Source organism: Castor canadensis, chromosome 15 (assembly GCF_047511655.1).
Source record: "Castor canadensis chromosome 15, mCasCan1.hap1v2, whole genome shotgun sequence".
Taxonomy (NCBI): domain Eukaryota; kingdom Metazoa; phylum Chordata; class Mammalia; order Rodentia; family Castoridae; genus Castor; species Castor canadensis.
Genome location: NC_133400.1, coordinates 102307270 through 102326599, shown reverse-complemented (window position 1 = coordinate 102326599; position 19330 = coordinate 102307270). Strand labels below are relative to the sequence as shown.

The 19330-nt window shown below is 46.0% G+C and overlaps 1 protein-coding gene and 1 non-coding gene across 2 annotated transcripts; both read right to left on the bottom strand.

Moving 5' to 3' along the window:
• Positions 1-2681: 2681 nt before the first annotated feature.
• On the bottom strand, positions 2682-18897 carry LOC109689806 (centriole, cilia and spindle-associated protein). The gene is made up of 4 exons (XM_074056917.1): positions 18766-18897; positions 18030-18423; positions 6240-6511; positions 2682-4958 (listed from the first exon to the last, which is right to left on the bottom strand). Exons 2-4 carry the CDS (start codon positions 18403-18405, stop codon positions 4785-4787), a joined length of 822 nt encoding a protein of 273 aa, XP_073913018.1. The 5' UTR covers positions 18406-18423; positions 18766-18897; the 3' UTR covers positions 2682-4784.
• Positions 15316-15505, bottom strand: LOC141417599 (U2 spliceosomal RNA). The gene has a single exon (XR_012442257.1). It is a non-coding gene; the product is annotated as a U2 spliceosomal RNA (small nuclear RNA).
• Positions 18898-19330: the final 433 nt, after the last annotated feature.

Sequence of the window (19330 nt, the reverse complement as noted above, 5' to 3'; positions counted from 1 at the left end):
CTTTGCACCACCTGTGGCCAGTCTGCCCTAAGCAGAGGTCACAGCTGGTATAGTTCCCAGATGCCTTTGATGTGCTAATTAGGGTCAGCTCCACAGTCAATGGGGTGAACAGGCAAGCAGTATGAATTAGGAGAATGGTGTGGACCAGGTGAGCAGTATGAACCAGGTGAGTGGTGAACTAAGCAAGCAGAGTGGATCAGTTGAGTTGCACGTATCATGCAAGTGGTATGAACCAGGCAGGAGGTGTGAATCACGTGAGTGGGGAGGACAAGAAAAATGGTGTGAAGGTGACCAAGACAAGCAGTGTGAACCATGTGGACCAGATGAGTAGTGTGGACAGGTGAGTGGTATAAATGAGAACAGGTGAGGCAGCCCAAGAACTCATAAGCTCCCCATCTTGGGTTCCTTTTGTCTCCCTTCCCTATCTTCCTACCTGGAACTACCCACTTCTATAACTGAGCCAGCCTTCAGAAAAAAGAAAGCACGTCAGTCCAGCTCACACTCACCATGCAGCACTACCACCCAGAGATACTGGATTTCCCTCCTCACTCATGACCTCTGCAGGCTCCCGTAGGCAACCAGGGGTTTCCCAGCATGAAAAATGAAGGAAAGGAAAAGCGGGGGCCTCCTGCACCCCAAGGTGGCTCCTCCTGGGTCTTGTGAGCTCCCTTGTGTGCTCAGCTGAGGTGGGGCTCAGGCCAGGCACACCAGAGGAAGAGAGCAAGCCACACTGAGATCCTAGCAATGCCAATCTGTGTGCTGCTGCCTTTCCGTCCTTGGATGGCTGTGCCCTGCATTGTGCCGGGGTTGTGCTCAGTGAGAACCAAAGGGGACGTATGTTAACCCATCTCATCTTGAATCAGAACTTCCCCTAAAATCTTGAGTTGGAAGTTACAGAATCAGATGTATATGGCACTACCACATATTCATGTACCTCCATGCTCAAGGGTATACAGAAAAAAAACACAAGTTCTCAAACACAAACAACCCTGGCTCCTCAAAGGGGAGGAGAATCTTGAGGTAACAGAATCACTTGTTAACTTCTTTTGAATTATTTTTACCAGGCACTCTTAGAACTTTCAAAAGAAGAAGGTATGCAGGAAAGGATTTGGGAATACCATCTTCAACTCAAAGTCCATTCCACGACCTCTCTTCCTGGGCACTCTCGTGTTCCTCCTTCAGCACTGACCTAATGAGAAATTCCTCTAGGAGTGAGATGATGACAGTCTTAAACCACTTACTCACTAGTCAGAGTTATTCCTCACAAAATGAGAAAATCTATAATCTTAATTCTTCCAAATAACTGCAATGGTCAATATAAACCAAAAACAATACACAGTTCTTGGAAAATACAACACAGAATTCCTTGTGACTCTATGTGCTCAGCCTGTGTTCTTTTAGAATGTTAAAGTGAATACTGTGCTCAAAACAAGCTTAGAGTGATGGGAAATTTGCCCTAAATACCGTTTTGTTATTATAAAAGAAATCCAAAGAGAGGCCTCTAACATCTTTGCTCTGGAAGGTGGAATTTCAAAATGGAAATAAGTATCAAAACAGTAACAATGTTTTTCCACCTCACACTAGCCAGCTTGCAGGGGGCGAATTTGGCACAAAACTGCATGAGCCCCTTGCATATGCTTGGAACCAAGAACACAGTTTCACGGAATTGTCCTATTGCAAAACCCCACCTCCAATGCACGTATTTTGAAAAAAAAAAGAACACAGTTTTGGATTTTTTTTTTTTAACACTAACTGATCACAGACTATTTAGTGAGGACCTTGTATGGGTAAGGCAGTGGCAGATGAAACCAAACCTCTGTAGAATCAGCCACGTCAGTAGCAGTAAAACACATGACTGTTACTTTTTTTTTTTTTTTTTTTTGGTGGAGCAGAGGTTTGAACTCTGGTCTTTGCACTTACAAAGCAGTCACTCTACCTCTTGAGCCCCACCTCCAATACATTTTATTCTGGTTGTTTTGGAGCCGGGCCTCGAACTATGAATCTTCCAATCTCAGTCTCCCTCCTGACTAACTAGGATTATAGGCGTGAGCCACGAGCACCCAGCTCACAACTATTAGATCTCACTGAGCAGTCAACTCACCAAGAAAACATGTCTTTGCTTCCAGGGTGTGCTGTGCCTCTCCATCCTTGCTAGTGATACTGTGGGATGTCAAGTATCAAGGACTCTAATACCCAGATACAAAGTTTAAACCCACTACCATATTATTAGCTTAAATGGATCGGGAAACCTGAAAGATTTTTTTTAACTTGCAAATTGTGCAGAATTCTTTTTTTTGGAAGTTAAGATTTCCAACAACTCAACAGCCTCTTACTTGCTGTCTTGCAATTTAGTTAGTTCCATACCAGTGATCTCAGTTACTAGCTGCTGAACTTCAAAGAAACACAGTGAAAAAGACATTGCACCTGAAAGCACTAATGCACTGTAAGCAAGTAAGAAATCCAAGTCCCCTACACCTCTGGCTAACCTTAAAATTGTATAGGTTTGCTTGGAAAGTTCATGGGGAAATTTCATGCACCAAGTAATTCAAACCCAAGCAGTTTTAGAAAACAAAAAAACATTCTTCTTATTCCTTCCAATTCACTTCAATCCAGCAGAGTGCTGGACATTCTTAACTCAACATTCTATTACTAATTTTAACATAAAAGTCACATAAAAGGCATTTTTATGGCAAATTGATTTTAATCAAGAACTTAAAACAATTTTATGTTACAACTTTAAAAGTTTCATAGGCTCAAAAGATAATTGCCACCCTTTAAAAAAAGGAAAGAAAATCCCAGGCATTAAGGGCTCAGACATGGGAGGGGAGTTAGAACTAATTCATACTGGTTTATTCATTGTTCAAACACATTAAAAACTCTTTTAAAAACCTGTTCATTGTCCTGTATTTTAAAGGAAGGGGAAAAAATTGGCCAATATTGCCTTGTTGGCATACCTCCATCTGGAGTTTTCACTGGTAAACACACTAGTGCAGGTCTGTTTTCTAAGCAAGAAAACATCTGGCTGCTGGCTGTCTGGAGGAAGTAGGTATCTCAGGACATCATCTTTCTGATATTGTCAGATGCAATCTGACATTGGACTGGATGGTAGAACAGGCTTACAAGGTCCAGCTGTACATGAACAATTCTCACAACCAGCTACACTGTCCCAACCGCCATGTTCATGTGATCTTCAGGAACCTGCAGTGTTTAATTATGTCAACACCAAGATTCACCAGAAGCACTAGCAAGATTGTGTTGGACAACATGTAGGATTTCCTCTTACTAAATATACATCTCAATGGTTAAGACAGCTCTCTACATAAAAGAGACTATATAAAACTATGCAAATATCTTTAAAGTTTTTTTAAAAACATGTTACTTCAATATGCATCTTCAAAGTTTAATACAACTATAACACAGCTTGACAATTTTATGTGGAATGAAACAGTTTATGTTCTAAAAACTATTGTACCTCAAAGTCAGAGTAAAAATATTAAGGAAATTCTCATCCGAACACCAGACCTTCATCCAACATCTTCAGGAGCAGAGCTGGCACAGGCAAAGGACCGCTTATCTCTCCGAAAGAATGTAGCAGTCATCCTTCTAGGAGAGTCCTCTCTGACGATGGAGAAGACTGCCTATCTAATATTCGCCCATCAGTCATGTACAACCATTTTCCCGCCCTAAAAGCAATGTACTAAAAAAGAAGCCGCATGATTTTTAAGTACACCTGTGCCTATACACGCCCCTCCATCCTTTCATGGTAAGGTAGGTAAGACGTGCTGCCTGGGAACCAAACAGTAATGTACCAACCTAAAGTATGAATATCAAACTCATCAAGACTTTATTAAGTGCTGTAGAAGAAAAAGCAGAGAAAGTGGAGGTGGTCATACCTCTAGTGGACTCTTACTATTGGTCCCCTCTCCCCAGGGGGCCAAGCAAACTTAACTCATTAAATATAATTTCAGATTCTAAATGTCTCTGACAGCTACTATAGATGAGGCAAAGTCCACAGAAGGTATAGGACCAAAGGCCAGACTGACAAGTGCTGCCTGGACCTCATGTGTCCTAAAAAGAAATCTTGCAATTTAAAAAATGTGACACTGTGACTCAAAAGAAACATCACTACTCTAAGCACACACCATACTGCACTCACTGGAATGTATTTAACCTATTAAATAAGTGCCTAGATGATAATCTAGAGAGAAAGTGACCCTTGCCCTGCCCAGATAGTTCTTAAATATCATGATCCACATGAAAGTGCTGTGAGCTGAAACAGAAACATTAAGTTTAATGTTCCAGGAGCTAACAAAGTTCTAGTTTCACTATGCATGAAATCCATTGTAGTGATGAAAGTCACTTTTTACTTGATCCTCTTTTGCAAAGAAAACAACACCGAGATAAGTAAAAATTAGTCCTATGCTTCCAGGTGGACTGCTCCCATGAGCTGTGGAATGCAGCTTGCTCAGAACTGGATGAAAACAATGGGCTCTGCCTTCACTACAGGAGGATGTCAATGGGAAGTGTCTGAAGCCATTTAAAGGCATTTGGTGTCAGTATCTTAAAAGATTAAGATGCTTTAAACAAAACTCTTACAAGAATATCAGAGATTTAGGACTTGTCTTCATAAATAACCAAATGTCTATGGCTTCAACTGTCTGCCCTACTGCTGAGGTAGGTGACCAATAGTAACCAAAATAAAACAATCTTCTGAAAACTCCCTAAGAAAAGCCTTGCATAAGCAGGTGGTTTCTTCAACCTGTGTCAGGCTTCAGCAGCTGACTCTAAGCTCTTGCTGAATAGCACCGCATGTACTCTGTCACCCACGGGTTCTCTGCAGAGACCTTCACCTTCCTGTTCTTCTCCACGTCCACAGAGTGAGCTCGCTGCCGCTGGGCAGCCAATTTCCTTTTTTCCACCTGTCTTCTGTTCTTGGCTCGTAATGCTGATTCATGAATCTAAAGAGAGTCCAAAAACAAAGTTTATTTTTTATTTTACTTATTTCTTTACATCTTAAACATTTGTGTGTGTGTGTGTGTGTGTGTGTTGGGTTGGAAGTACATTACGGCATTTACAAAACTTCTTACAACGTATCAAATATATCACACTTGAATTCACCCCTTTCACCGCTCTCCTTTATCCCCTCCAAAAATAAAGTTTAATAACTTCAGTATCTGTACTAATTTTCAAGATTGCCTGCAAGGAAGCAAGCCACCCTGAGGTCACCTGACACAGGACACCAAGCCCTGCTTCTTCCCACCTGAAGCTACAGCTCCCCCATCACTAGCAATGGAAAATCTGAGCAGCACAAAATTAAATTGCAGACAGAAATGGTATGCAACTAGTTTGCATCTGCCTCTAAAGTTCACTCTGGAAAACTGTTGGAACTGCTCCACATGAAGCATGGAGCAGTGTAAAGCAGCCACTGAGCCATGTCGAGTGTACACCCTCTATCCTCAGACAGGATAAGTCCTGTTAAATCAATCAGAGTCCTTTGTTAACAACAGCCTTGTCTCAAATTTCACACCAAATAACACCATCTGCCGGCCAGAGTCTGCTCAGGGAAACTGACTGGTGCTGAATGGGAATTTGCAGTTGCGCTTTCTCTTCTTCTAATGCGTAGCTTTGGGCTGCGACCACAGCGTGCAAACACACGCAACTACTTCAAGGTTACACATGAGGATTCTCGTCAGAAATATCTCAGCTCTTTACAGACTGACACACCCAGGCTAAGTCAGAGGACTAAAACTCCTGGGAGCAAAACACATCTGTTGTGGACAAATGGGAAACTGCTGAATTCTATCAGAAGAGCAAAAGAGGTCTTTGGTAGATGTCAGGCAAGCAAACAGACCCTCCAACAATCAAGGCATCAAGGATGCTAGGTTACCAAAGCCAAAGGGAGCTAAGGCCTCCCTAGAGGCCAGCAGCAAATCCAAACAGGCAGCCTGAGCCCACTGTGCTCCTCCTCTGCACCGCTGAGCCCCAGGAACTCAAGAATTGTGACAGCATCCACCTCTACCCCAGCTCATTGTCCACACCAGCTAACTGCTGTCCCTGGCCCTTGCCCTCCTCCCACATGATTATGGAACTTCTTGCTGGGAACCAGAGTTCCAGTTCTGGCCCTCACACCCCAAGACTCCCATGGTCCACACCATCCATGGATGCAGGAGCGATGCCCAGTGACAATACATGGGTGGACTCGCCATGTCCAAGGGGAAGCAACAGAAGGGCCAGCGCACCTCATGCACAGAAGCAGATGCACAGACGTTGTGGGTCTTCTGGCTTCCTGTATCCATCTGTTTCTCTCCCCAGCCATAAAGAGCAAATGGGTGCTTGTTTTCTTTTATCTGACTTGCTGATCTTTGGGGACTTCTGACTGCTTTCTTACTCTCTCTAGCAAATAAGGCACTTGGTTGCTGTCGAGGCTTGAGGCTGGCGGGTAACTTGTCAGATGTCTCTTTTGTTCTGGTTTCTTGTTCGGGTTTTTCTTCTACTTCTTTCACTGGCAGTACTTTTTAAAAGCGGGTAAAACAAGATGAAAATGGTTTAAAATCAAGCTTACATACAATTACTTTGTTTTGGATGAAAAATAATAATGCTTCATCAAGTCAGAAACATTTTTACCAATGGCTCAGCCCCCACATTTCACTTAAATCAGAAACACATTTGCGTAGTAATGTTCAAACCATTTCTGTTGTTGATGCCAACCCCAGACCATGCCGATTCCAAAGCAACCATGGCCACTATCTTCCAGATTTATCATCTCAATGACATGTGCAAGGCACCCGGCCACAGGGGCTTCCTCCACAGTCCCAAGGTAAGTCCAGCCACTCTAACCCTCAGCTCTAGGAAGAGACTTGGGTTTGTCATCCAGGGGTAGCTCTGAAGGTAGTTTTTAAGGTATTCAGCTACATACAGTTCCAGGACTTTCTTTTTGATACTCCATGATTTCAGAAATGCACCTGACCTGCTCCTCCCAAGAGCCAAGTGGGTACCTTAATCTGAAAGGCCCTTGTCACAACAGGGAGTGGTCTCCAAAGTTTCTTACCTTGGGTGTCCTGCTCTGCACCCCCAGTGTGAAGAGCAGGAGATGTTGGGGCAGAAGTGACCTCTCAAGTCTATGTGGCCTAAATTCTATCAGCAGAGCAGGGAAGATGATGGGGGAATGGTGTGGGATGTGGCTGCTTGGCCTGGGGTAAGCCTAAGATTTGAAGGACACCCACCAAAATCTCTCCACTTTCCTTCAGTTACCTTTGGGATTCAGCCATTCATTACTTTTTATAACCCTCACCCCAACACACGCACCTTTTTACAGAACGTATCACTTCACATAAACGCCGTGTGAGTCTGTGCTTCCTTTCTGATAGACACGCTTTGGAATAGAGCTCCATGTGAGTCACCCTGTCTCCTCCTTCAGTTGCTGCATAACTCAGCTCTCTGTGACAACTGTACTGCCTGCTGTTACAGAGCTTGGTCCTCTCTGAGGACAGACTCTCATCCCTACAGCCATCAGCTGTGATCTGCTGCTGTATAAGAGCCTGGTCCCCTCCAAGGACAGACTCTCATCCCTCAGCAGTCAGCTGACTCTGCTCCTGCCTGTTCCACAGTCCTCTGCTGCAGAGTGAACCCCTGTGGGCAGTCCAAGCAGGATGGCACCTGGCTGTAGGAAACATTTAGGCCTCTGTCACTCTGCCTCCAGTGCTGGCCTGAACTCTACCAAACATCTCATTTGCTACTAAATTTCTTAAGGAACAGGGAAACCAGTCCAAGCCTGGGAGTCTAAATCCATACCTTATGCCCAGCTGTGGAGCTGTGTAGGGTGGTCAGGACACCAGGCTCCACTTCATTGAGAACCTGAGTCCACTCACTGCTCAAGCATCATTCTGTGTTCTCTGTCCCTACCTCTCCCTCTCCACTCCTCTTCTTTCTTCTCTTCTCCTCAGTGTAGTAAGGGAAAGAGGGACCCGCAGGCTAAGGTAAGAGGAGGAGGGGCAGGAACTGTGCCGTGACAATTCAGGGGAAGAGAAGATGAGAGCAGCTCTTTGACACTTCCCTCATCTTCCTCTCCCTATCCATGTGTCTGACCCAGAGAGGGCAACAATGATCATGTTTAAAGGACCAGCTGGTGCTGGCCATGAAGAGAAGAGGGATGAGAATGGCAGGAAGGGGCAATGGCTCATTGAAAGGCACAGAGGGAGCAGGACAATAAGCCATTCCAAAAGACAAGCACACAGAGTCAAGGATGAGGGTCCAGCAGTAACCTGGGAGAAACAGACTTGTTATGCCAAATGAGAGTTTTTATTTTCTTCTGGAAATTATGGAGAATGACTGCAGATTTTAAAACAGAAGTGACATGGCCCTACTTTCATTGTAGGAATGAGGCTTCTCACTACAGGTGTGAAGAATGGGTTGATCAGAGACTGGAGCCAAGAGGCCAGGCAAGAACAAGCCCCCAGTCCATGGGTAACAAACAGTGACAGCAGGGTGGTCAGATAAACAAGGATCAGAACAGTGCTCACTGATACTCTCAGGTATTCAAACTCACCTGGGCCCAGGTGAACCACACACTGCTCAGCACAGTGGGGGAGAGGGAAGCCAAGGATAGTTTTTAACAAGCCTCCCCCGCCCCAGACATCCCAGCAATGCTGGGTTAGACTGAGGTGAGCAAATGCACTGACACTGTGCGGGCACTAGGGGGCCCAGGAGGGCCCCCATGGTCCCCACAGATGTGTTGAGTGGATGGTCCTGCTATCCACAGACCCCCAAAAGTGAAGAATGTGCTTGGCCCAGCAGATGAAGCAGGCCGCTGCTGGACACAGATGTGCAGTTCAGGAGAGAAGACAGCACTGGAGAACACGGAGCAGGTGGAGGCAGAGGCTCCTGGTATAGAGGGGGGTCACCCTGGAGAAATGTGGAGCCAGAAGAAAGAAGGGCACAGTCAGAGTCCTGGGGGCAGAGAAAGAAGAACACAAGAGGGGCCAGAGGAAGGATGGCTAGAAAAGTTGAAAAATAATATCAGAAAAGAAGCTGAGGACAGAGTTTCAGAAAAGCAAGTGCAATTAATAGTGCCGAGGGCCACAGCGAAGTCAGTATGCTCAAGGAGGATGGAGAGGCTGTTGTGGGTGCCAGAGGGGACACAAGGGACTAACACTGCCCACAGACATTCAGCACTAGAACCTAAGATCTTCTCTGGGACCTTAGACCCCAAATGATTCCTTTAGAATCACAATTACCAGTGTGCCGCAAGATAACCAAGCATTTAGGAAAGAAAGCAATAGGGAGAGCCAACTGGAACAACAGACTTGAGACACTGAAATTATCATCTACAGATGATGAGATAGCTGTGCTACCATCTACACTCAAGAAACACACACTCAAAAATTCTCCCCACCCAGAGAAAAAAGAAGGAAAACAGAAGAAAAGAGGCAGAACACATCATGTAATTTTAATATTTATAAAACTCTTAGAAAATCACGTCTGGCACATGACAATTATATGTAAGCATGTATTTTTACAATCCTATTTGAAAGAATGAAGTTTAAAAACATTTTCAGACATACAAAAGCAGTGCCCCCCACCGGTTATGGGGGAAGACTGTAATGTCTCTCAATAACAGTCAAACAAAAATTAATCCAGCCTGGATTTAGAGTGGTTATCTTTAGAATGTGGCTAGAGGCCCAACACAATAGCCTCTAACCACATGTGGCTATTATACATAAGTAAAAGTAAACAAAATGTTCCAGGCATGGTAGCACACACCTGTCATCCCAGCACCTGGGACCTTTGAGTTCAAAGTCAGACTGGGCTACACAGTAAAACCCTGTCTCAAAAATAAAACAACCAAGCTGGGGATCTGGCTCAAGTGGTAGAGCACCTGCAGAGAAAGTGCAAAGCCCTAAGTTCAACCTCTGGTACCATCAATCAATCAATGAATTAAAAACTAAGTAAAGTGGAAAAAAATGAAAGATTCAGCGCCTTAGTTACACTAGTCACAATTCAAATGTTCAGTGGCCACCATTCAAGACAGTGCAAACAGAACACACCCATTATCACAGAAAGTCTTACTGAACATTCTAATTTTTAAAAAATTGAACAAAATTAACAACCTTGACATAATGGGACCCCCTGGAGAAAGGGCATCTCATCTCACACCTGTGAAACACAAGGCTTTCCATATCCAAAGCCACAAAGCAAATCCTAACAGTTCACAGAACTGAAATTATACATAAAATGCATCCTCTAACACAGGACAATTAAGTTAGATAGATTTTTTTAACACTTAAAAATATTTCTGGGCTGGGTGCCAGTGGCTCACGTCTGTAATCCTAGCTTCTCAGGAAGCAGAGATAAGGAGAGTTGAGGTTCGAAGCTAGCCCTGGCAAAAAGTGTGCAAGACTCTATCTCAAAAATAACCAACATGAAAAAGGGCTGGTGGGGTGGCTCGAGTGGAAGAGTGCCTGCCTAGTAAACATGAGGCCCTTAGTTCAAACCCCAGTACAGAAGGGAAAAAAAAAAATCTGAGAGAATATACTAGAGGAGGTGAATTTGCTCAAAGTACACTGTATGCATCTATGGAATTATCACAATGAAATCCCCTGCACTATTAATATATGCTAATAAAAATAGCAAAAAAATTCTAAATAACCACAGGGCAAAACCAAAACATATAGTTGCAAAAAACACAAAGGTACTTAGTGCTAGCAACAATGCACCTTTAAAAAGTTACATGGTAACTTTTATGCTCTGGATTTTATCACAAGTAAAAAAGTTTTGAAAGTAGTGGGGAAGGAAGGCATTCCTTTCTTATTTCTGACCTTACTGGGACTTACTGGGAGTGTTCCTAAAGTTTCCTCACCTTGCTTGCAGTGGGCTTTTGAGATACAGTTCTTTAAAGGTAAATGTTTCCTTATCCACATACCACATGTAATGTAAAACTTCAATCTTTTTCTGCGACTATTTTTTAAAACCATAATGAAAATTAAAAGCATGTTTAACTGCATAAAATATTATATGATAAAGCTTGTATGATACAGCTGAAGCAAAGGGAAATTTATAGCTTTAAAATGACTATGTCAAAAAGGACAGGCAGGAAAAATATCAATGATAAACATCCATCTCAAAAAGCATTAATGTAAAAAGAAGCCCCCCAAAAAACTAAAGGAAACAAAGATCACAAACTAATGACAACATATGAGAAGAAGTCACACAGCCAAGAGTTAGTATGAGAAAAAAGCTAAACAAATTCACAAATCTCTGGCAAGCCTGATCAAAAAGAAATAAAAAATGAAAACAAAGAAGATAAGAGCATTCGGGTTCAAAAAGCACTGAAAATGCGTCTTCCTTCCCAAACCCCACAAAGGGCAAAGGACACAAAGCCACAAGGACAAGGACAAGGGAAGCAATGACACCATGCAAAAGGAGCCAGTAAAGTTTGGGGAGAAGAGGTGGACACGGGCCGGCATTACTGGGGCAGAGGAATTCCAGGCAGCCTGGAATGGACAGAGCTGAACCCTAGGAAGGGTCTGCAAGGCACAGACTCCTAGAAGTCTGGAGCAGTGGGTACTTTTCCAAAGGTCCACACCAGCCAGGCCCCAGCCCAGGCCCTCTGTGGACCCACGCACCTCCTCTGACAATTAGCGTCAATACTTCTTCCACCCTGGGACCTGGGTGGACTTCTGTAACTTCCGAGCTGGGGGGAGAGGCGTTATCTGACCCTCGGGAGAAAGGTGATGGGACCTCTGGCCAGCTCCATCTCAACGCGCTGTCCTGGGAGCCAGCCATACACTGAGAGTGCAGCACAGAGACAGGCAGTGAAGGTGTTGGTCCAGCAATAACCCAGCTGAATCTGGGGCCTCCCAGCCAAGGGGAGGAGGTGTCCCCACAGCCAGTGGCCAGCATTCAGCTCCCAGGACCCAGGGCACTGCAAAGGGTGGTGCGATGTTCACCACTGAGTTCAGGTCACTCTGTCACACACAAGGGACACTTAGTTGTTCCTCTAGTCTACTGTAGCTGCTCCTCTCCCTCCCATTGAGGCATGTTGGCTCTTCCTGGAGAGGGAGAAGCAGAGGGGGCCTGGACTTTGGACCCCAGGCATAGTGGAAGCTGGTGACACCTCTGAAAACAGCATGAGAGACCTCATGGTAAAGATGGACAGCTCTCAGTGCCTTTCCCGCCTTCCCATGGGGCAGCCTGGCTTACTCCCTGAGGGAGAGGACATTGGATGCACCATCAGGGCACACAAGACACATGGGGAGCAACAACTGCAGTCCCCAGAGAAACAGCCAGCGCTTCTCTGATTACAGCCAGCAGGGATCCCCCCACATGGGCCCCTGAGAGCACTTAAGGCCTTACTCTTAAACATGAGCAGACAGGCTAGGAGCAAACATTTGAATAGATTTCCTAATAAGGAAGACAAAAGTCAGACATAGTGGTGCACACCTGTAATCCAGCTCCTCAGACACTGAGGCAGGAGGATCCAGCATTCTAGGGCAGCCTAGGAAGGAAGGAAAGAAGGAAGGGAGGGAGGGAGAGAAGGACAGAGAGAAAGAGACAGACAGACAGACAGACAGACAGAGAGACAGAGAGGAAAGTGAAGGGGGGAGAGGAGAGACAGAGACAGAGACAGACAGAAAGAAAGAGGGAGAGAGAATGGAAGGAAATAAAAAATATGCAGAAAATGAGAAGGCAGGGAATTAAGAGATCTTTCAAAGGATATTTATGGCTCACTTTTCCCTTTGTAGTGGGGGAAAAAAAATTGAAGAATCCAAAAATTGAAGGAAAAAAACTAACAACAGGGACCAAAAACAGTGACATCATAGAAATTTAAAATGAGAGTAGAAGAGTTAAATTTTTCAATATAATGGTTAGAAGATAAAATTTAAGAGAGTTCCCTGAAAATAAAACCAAAAATTCTAATATGAAAACATTTTAAAATTAAATGATTGAGGTTTGATTCAAGAGGTATGCCATCCAACTAAGAACAATTACCATGGCCTGATGGAGTGGCTCAAGTGGTAGAGCACCTGCTCAGCAAGTGTGAGGCCCTGAGTTCAAACTCCAGTACCACCAAAAAAAAAAAAAAAAAGAAAAGAAAAGAAAGAAAGAAAAAGAATAATTATCAAACAAAGCAGAGGAAATTATTTTAAACAGTATTAGGAAATATCATTGAATTGAAAGAAGTTTCCAAAGTGAAGAGCTCTGGCCCACACATGGGCACAATTCTGAATTTTGGACACCTATGATAAAAAGAATCTCCTAAAAGCTACTTACCTTCCCCTCCCCCCCCCCCAAAAAAAATGACAAGGAAAGAGCTAGACAGAGCAAGGAGCATGGGTAGGAAATGAGCACAGTTACTTTTTTTTATTTTAAACAAGTTGTTTAAAATTATTCATATGTAAACCTTGCTAAAATAATAAATTTAAATTTAAAAAGAAATGTGGCTGAAATAAGGAACTGGAGACAGTGTAAGTGGGCTGGGTGCTGCTCAGTGTTGGAGCGCTGGCCTGGCACGAAACACCAAAAAAATAAAGAAAGAACTTGGGAAGTCTAGACCATTTTTCAAAGCATGTTACCTACAGGAGGGAAGGAATCCCAGTTACCAAGCCTCCCACCTCCCACACACATATAGGAAACTTCCAAAGAGCTTTTCCTACCCATCTCTCAATAAGAACGAGAAGCCAACAGTCATCACACACTGAAAAAAGCCTCTAGCGAGCAACACTTACAAGCAAAGAGAAGCAAACCAATGAAATCTTCCCAGAATATCCTCAACAAAAAAAGACACTATGTACATGAATCAAGAACCAGACACTGGGCTGGTGGAGTGGCTCAAGTGGTAGAGTGCCTGCCTTACAAGGCATGAGGCCCTGAGTTCAAACCCCATACCACAAAAAAAAATTAAAAAGGAAGAACCAGACACTAGCTGAACTTCATGGCCACTCCTGTAATCCCAGCACTCAGGATCAAGAGTTCTAGACCAGTCTGGGCTACACAGTGAGACCCTATCTCAATAAGCAAAAGGAAAAGGAGTAAAAAGATGAAAGATGAGTGGGAAGGAAAAAGGGAAGGGGCAAGGAGGAAAAAAAGAAAGGGAAACAGGTCCCCCAAAACAAACCAAGAGCTTTAAAAAAAAAAAAGAAGAAGAAGGACACCCTTAGAAAATTAAGGAATAAACTCACAAGTCCAACATCCAACTAAGTGCTGCAGAAGGAAAAGACAAACTACACCTGCTGGGAGTTAATATCCAACACACATAAGGAGCTCTAAAAACTCAGTGAAAAAAATAGAAATTCAATTTAAAACTGTCAATTAACCTAAACAGACATTTCTTAAAACACACACAGAAAGAGGCTCAACACATGCAACCATCAGGGAAATACAAACACAAACCAAAATATCACCTCCCTCCAGTCAGAGCAATTATCAAAAAGACAAAGAGCAATTATCAAAAAGACAAAAGACACCAGTGCTGGTGAGGATGTGAAGACAGAAATCTCATGCACTGTTGGTGGGAACGTAAACTGGTACAGCCATTATGGACAGCAATATGGGGGTTCCCCCAAAAACGAAAAGCAGAACTACCATGTGATCTATCAATCCACTACTGGATCTTTATATACATCAGAGAGTCAGAGACACCTGCCCTCCCATGTTTGTTGTAGCACTATTCACAATAGTCAAGGTATGGAAACAACTTCTGTCCATCAGTGGATGAATGGATACAGAAAATGTGACACATAAAAACAATGGAGAACTGGTCAGCCATAAACAAGGGGGAAATCCTGTCCTATGTGACAGCATGGATAGAACTAGAGATCATTATGTTAGGTGAAATAAGCTGAGCACAGAAAGGCAAATGCTGCATGACATTATTCATAGGTGGGATCTAAAAAAGCTGACGGGGGCGGGGGGGTGATGAGGGAGAAAGATGTCACAATGTACCCCCAATACAACTATAGTATGCTAATAAATTAAAAAATTAAAAAGTTGACCTCATACATGCTGACAGTAGGGTGGTCACCAGAGACTGGGTGAGCAGGGGGAGGGAAGGATGGGGAAAGGCTGGGCCATGGTACTGAGTTATGGCCAGATAGGAGCAAGAAATTCTGTGTGTTATTGTACAGCAGAGTGTCTATAGATAATGATAATGCATTCTTCAAAAAGCTAGAAGAAAAGGATTTTGAATGTTCTCACCACAAAGAAATGATAAACCTTCAAAAAGATATATATAGCTTACCTGATTTAAACATTATACAATGCATGCATCTACGGAACCATCACATGCTACCCTGTATACATGTATAGTTTTTCTTTAGGAGGGGTTGCACCATTCCTGAAAGTACTGCAATACCAGATTGATGCATGGAGAGGACAGAACAAGCTCTTATTCCATTTTCCTGCTCCAAAAATCCATTTCATATATTGTCCTTGGATAGAGGACATATCAGATATTAAACTGATAAGAACAGATGCTACACTTGATCTTAGCCAAAGGCCAAGAAGAAATATATAATTGTGTTTTTTAAACTTATAAAAGAGAGGATGTTCTGGGAGTATGGCTCAATGGTACAGTATTGACTAGCATATGTGAGGACCTGGGTTCAATCCCAAGCACAACAAAAGAGAGAGAGAGAGAGGAAAAAGAAAAACTATAGAAATGAGCATACAACTGAAGAAAACTTCCCAGAATTAAGAACATGAGTTTGACCGCAAGGACCCACCAAGTGTCCAGCGCAATGGAGGAAAACCAACCTAGATCAATTTCAGACTTTCAGGACAAAGCAAAGACGCTAACAGCCCCTGAGGGGGCACATTAGCTACAAAGGACCAAGAACCAGAGGTCAGGTGCAGTGGAGCAGTGCCGCCAGATGTTTTACAGACAGACAGTTACTATGAACCAGAATTCCATGCCCAGCCTCAAACTCACCAACTGTGAAGACAAAATAAAAGTACCTTTTGGCAAAAATATCAGAAATTCAGCCTCTTGCTCATCCTTTAAGCAGCTGGAAGGTGAGCTCCACTGTGGGGAGGGGGAGTAAATCAAGAGAAAAAATGACAGGACAGCCACACAGCAGCGACTCCCACCAAAGAGAAGGCAGATGTGCTTGCAGCAATGGCCAAGGCACCAAGCAGGTGGCCAGAGCAGCAGGTACAGAAGTAGGGCGGAGGCCCCGAGGGATGAATTAAGATGAATGCAATACACTGTCTATGTTTGTGGTGAAAGAAAGAAGGAATTGTGAGAAGCAATATGGTACATTTTGAGCAACAATTTCCATGGGCTCAATATTATAAATATTGTGAATCTAACAGACCACATGATGACTACTGAGAAGGTGGAGACCATACATGTGTATGGGGTTAGGAGATAATGTTAAAAACTGTCAATAAAAGCCATGTTACTTGGGGATACAGAAAAATACCAGCCTGACATGGTGTGCACCTATAGTGCCTGCTACTCGGGAGCCTGAGGTAGGGGACAACACAGTGAGACCCCATAGCAAAAAAAAAAAAGAAAGAAAGAAAGAAAGATCAAAGAAAAAGGCAGAAGAGCTGGAAGCAGTCATCTAACAAGCCAGCAGCTGGTCTATGTGTATGACTGGGGAATGGCCTGTTTTTTTAATTAGCTGCACAGAGTTACAAATTTCTCCCTGTACAAATGGCTGCAGTGAAAGCAATACAGTAACACTCCAAAAGAGTGTTCATCCCCTAGTATTTGAAATCTTCCACACAGGAATCATGGGCTGGCTTGTAGGAGCCTGGGAAGGTGAGTCCTGGAAACAGGAAGCATCCTTTCTTTAATCTGACCCCTAAATCAGAATGTTTAGCAGAGAAATTCTAAATCTGCTGGGAGGATTCAGAATCTTCACAGAAACCAAAATAATCATGAACTCAGGGCACACCTGAATAGGCAAAGGCAGGTACCATACATGCTACAATGTTATAAACATTGCTTTCATATTGCACATAAATATTTGGCAACCCCTTCACAAACGATGAAGGGGAGGAGAAAAGCCCATTCCACCTGATAAAATACACCTCTTAATTAGCTGGTAGCTTGCTTTGCACAGGAATAACTAGGAGGCATGTTCCTTGCCCCCTCCACCTTCTGTCACTCTAATTTCAAACAACGTCACTGAAGCATCAGAAATCAGTGGGGATTCACAAGTGACCCAATGACTGGGAGGCAGCTCAGCTAGCCTGAGCTAATAGCTCAGTAATCGAGGGCACAGCAACAGCACTCAGTTGAAATTTCCTCTCCTCCCCGGAATCTGATCATTTATTCTGAGCTTCCACTTCTTTTGAGAAAAAAATTACGGTTTCATACCTTACGAATGTTTTGAACGTTAGGTGACAAAATGAATATGCTTTGCTGAGTGACTGAACGTGTAAGCTCTCAATAAATTACAATTTGTGTCACTAGATCCTCTTAAGATCCAGAGACCTCGCGGTGTCGGGAAAGAACCAGGTCACCCACCTGGTCAAACTGAGGCTTCCCACGTGGCCCCAGCCCCTCCCAGGCCTCACTGCACAGGTCAGCAATACACCCGGGCGGGAAAGGAGATGCAGCGCCTGGTGAAGGCAGGTGGGCAATACAGGAGGGACTTCGGCAGGCCCAGGAGGGCACCCAGGGTGACAGAGGCTGGCCTCCAGCAAACACCTAAACCATTTTTCAGGGACTGCGCGGCGAGGTCAGGGAGCTCACCCAGAAAACAACGGCCCCATTATGACAGAGGTCAGCTCAGTGGCCTCACATTTGATGAAAAGCTCCTCTCATCAAAAGGGACTTAAAGAAATAAACAAATGGGAGATCGGGGGCCTCACCAAGCCAGCCATCGGGGGTAAGGAAAGACCCCAGCCCAGGGGCGCTTGGAGGTCACCGCGGACTCCATCAAGAGCCCCCTAACTAAGGCAATACAGGCTGGGAGGGCGGAGGCGGAGCCAGCCCCTTCTCACTTGCGTCCGGGGAGGCGGGTTCTCTGTCTAAATCCAAAACAAAACAGGAAGCGCCTGCCCGGAGCTCGGGCCAGTACCTGCCAGCGCCGCGTCGTGCTCGGCCGCGGCCTCCACGTCCCCAGCCTCCGCATCCCCGGCCTCCGAGCCCCGCTGCTCGGCGCTCGGCTCCCCGGCCGGCTGCTCCGGTTCCTCCCGCGCCGAGGGCGCCGAGGGCTCCGCGGGCTCCGCGGGCTCGGCGGACGCGCACCGGGGCGCGGGGCTGGACGAGGCCGAGCTGTCCGAGGCGCCGTCCGGGCCCCAGGCGTCCCAGAGCCAGGGCGCGTGCGCCTGCTCCAGCAGCCGGCGGCCCAGGCGGTAACGCAGCAGCTCGCGGTAGCACGGCGCGTACTCGTCCCAGCGCGGCTCCCGGTAGCGCTTCATGTACTCGCTCTTCACCCCGCTGCCCGGGGACATGGTGCCGCGCGCCGCCGCCTGCGGAGCCAACGCGACACAGAGGCCCGGCCCGCCGCGCCGTTCAAACCCGGAGCCCCGCCCGGGCGGGGGGCGGGGGCGGGGCGGGGGCGGGGGGAGACCCGGGAAAGAGGAGGGGTGGGAGGCGGAGTCCCGGGCGGGGCGGGCCCGGCCCGGCGGAGGCGTTGCTGTCGCCCTCGGGGTCCGGGTAGGGAGGGCGGGGATCCAGACTGCACGGAGGGGGACCGGGCGCTGGCCACCCGGGGGCGGCTCCGCAGGGCAGAGGTGAGGGCTGCGGGAGGCGGGGGTTGGACGGGGGCTGGGCCCAGGTTTCCAGCGCACGCGAGCGGCCGGCGGCCTTACCTCCTCCGCGGCCCTGCGTTCTCGTCCCTGCGGACCCGGCTGTCACCTCAGCTCTGGCTGCAGCAGAAGCGCGGCTGGCGGCCCCAGCGCGTCTCCCGACAAGATGTCGCCGATGCACGGCGGCCGCGCTCCTGCGACAGCCGGAGGCGAAGGCGCCGCCCCAGCCGGAGGAGACACCTCCCCGCGCGCCCGCCAGGCCCCCGCCCTCGCCTGGGCGCCGCCTGCGAGCAGCGCGCCCGGTGCTGGCACAGGCCCAGGACCGGGGCCACCGGCCGAGCAGCGAGCGCGCCTATGTCCCAGCAGGCGCCTCTGGCAGCCTTCCGCAGGAGTTTGGAAATGTACCCTGTGCTACCAGGGAGCGATCGGCCCCCAGGGCGAGTCTCCAAAGTCTCCGTCGCGGGTTTTTCCTCTCTGTTCACACCTGTTACTCTGGCCTTCAGACTTTTTTCCTTATCAAGCTCTTTCTTCCTACACGCCAACGTTTTTAAAACGTTGATTAGAACTATGCAACTATGCAATCCGCTCAGGGACGCGTTTGCAACAAAAATACAATGTTGCCCTGTTA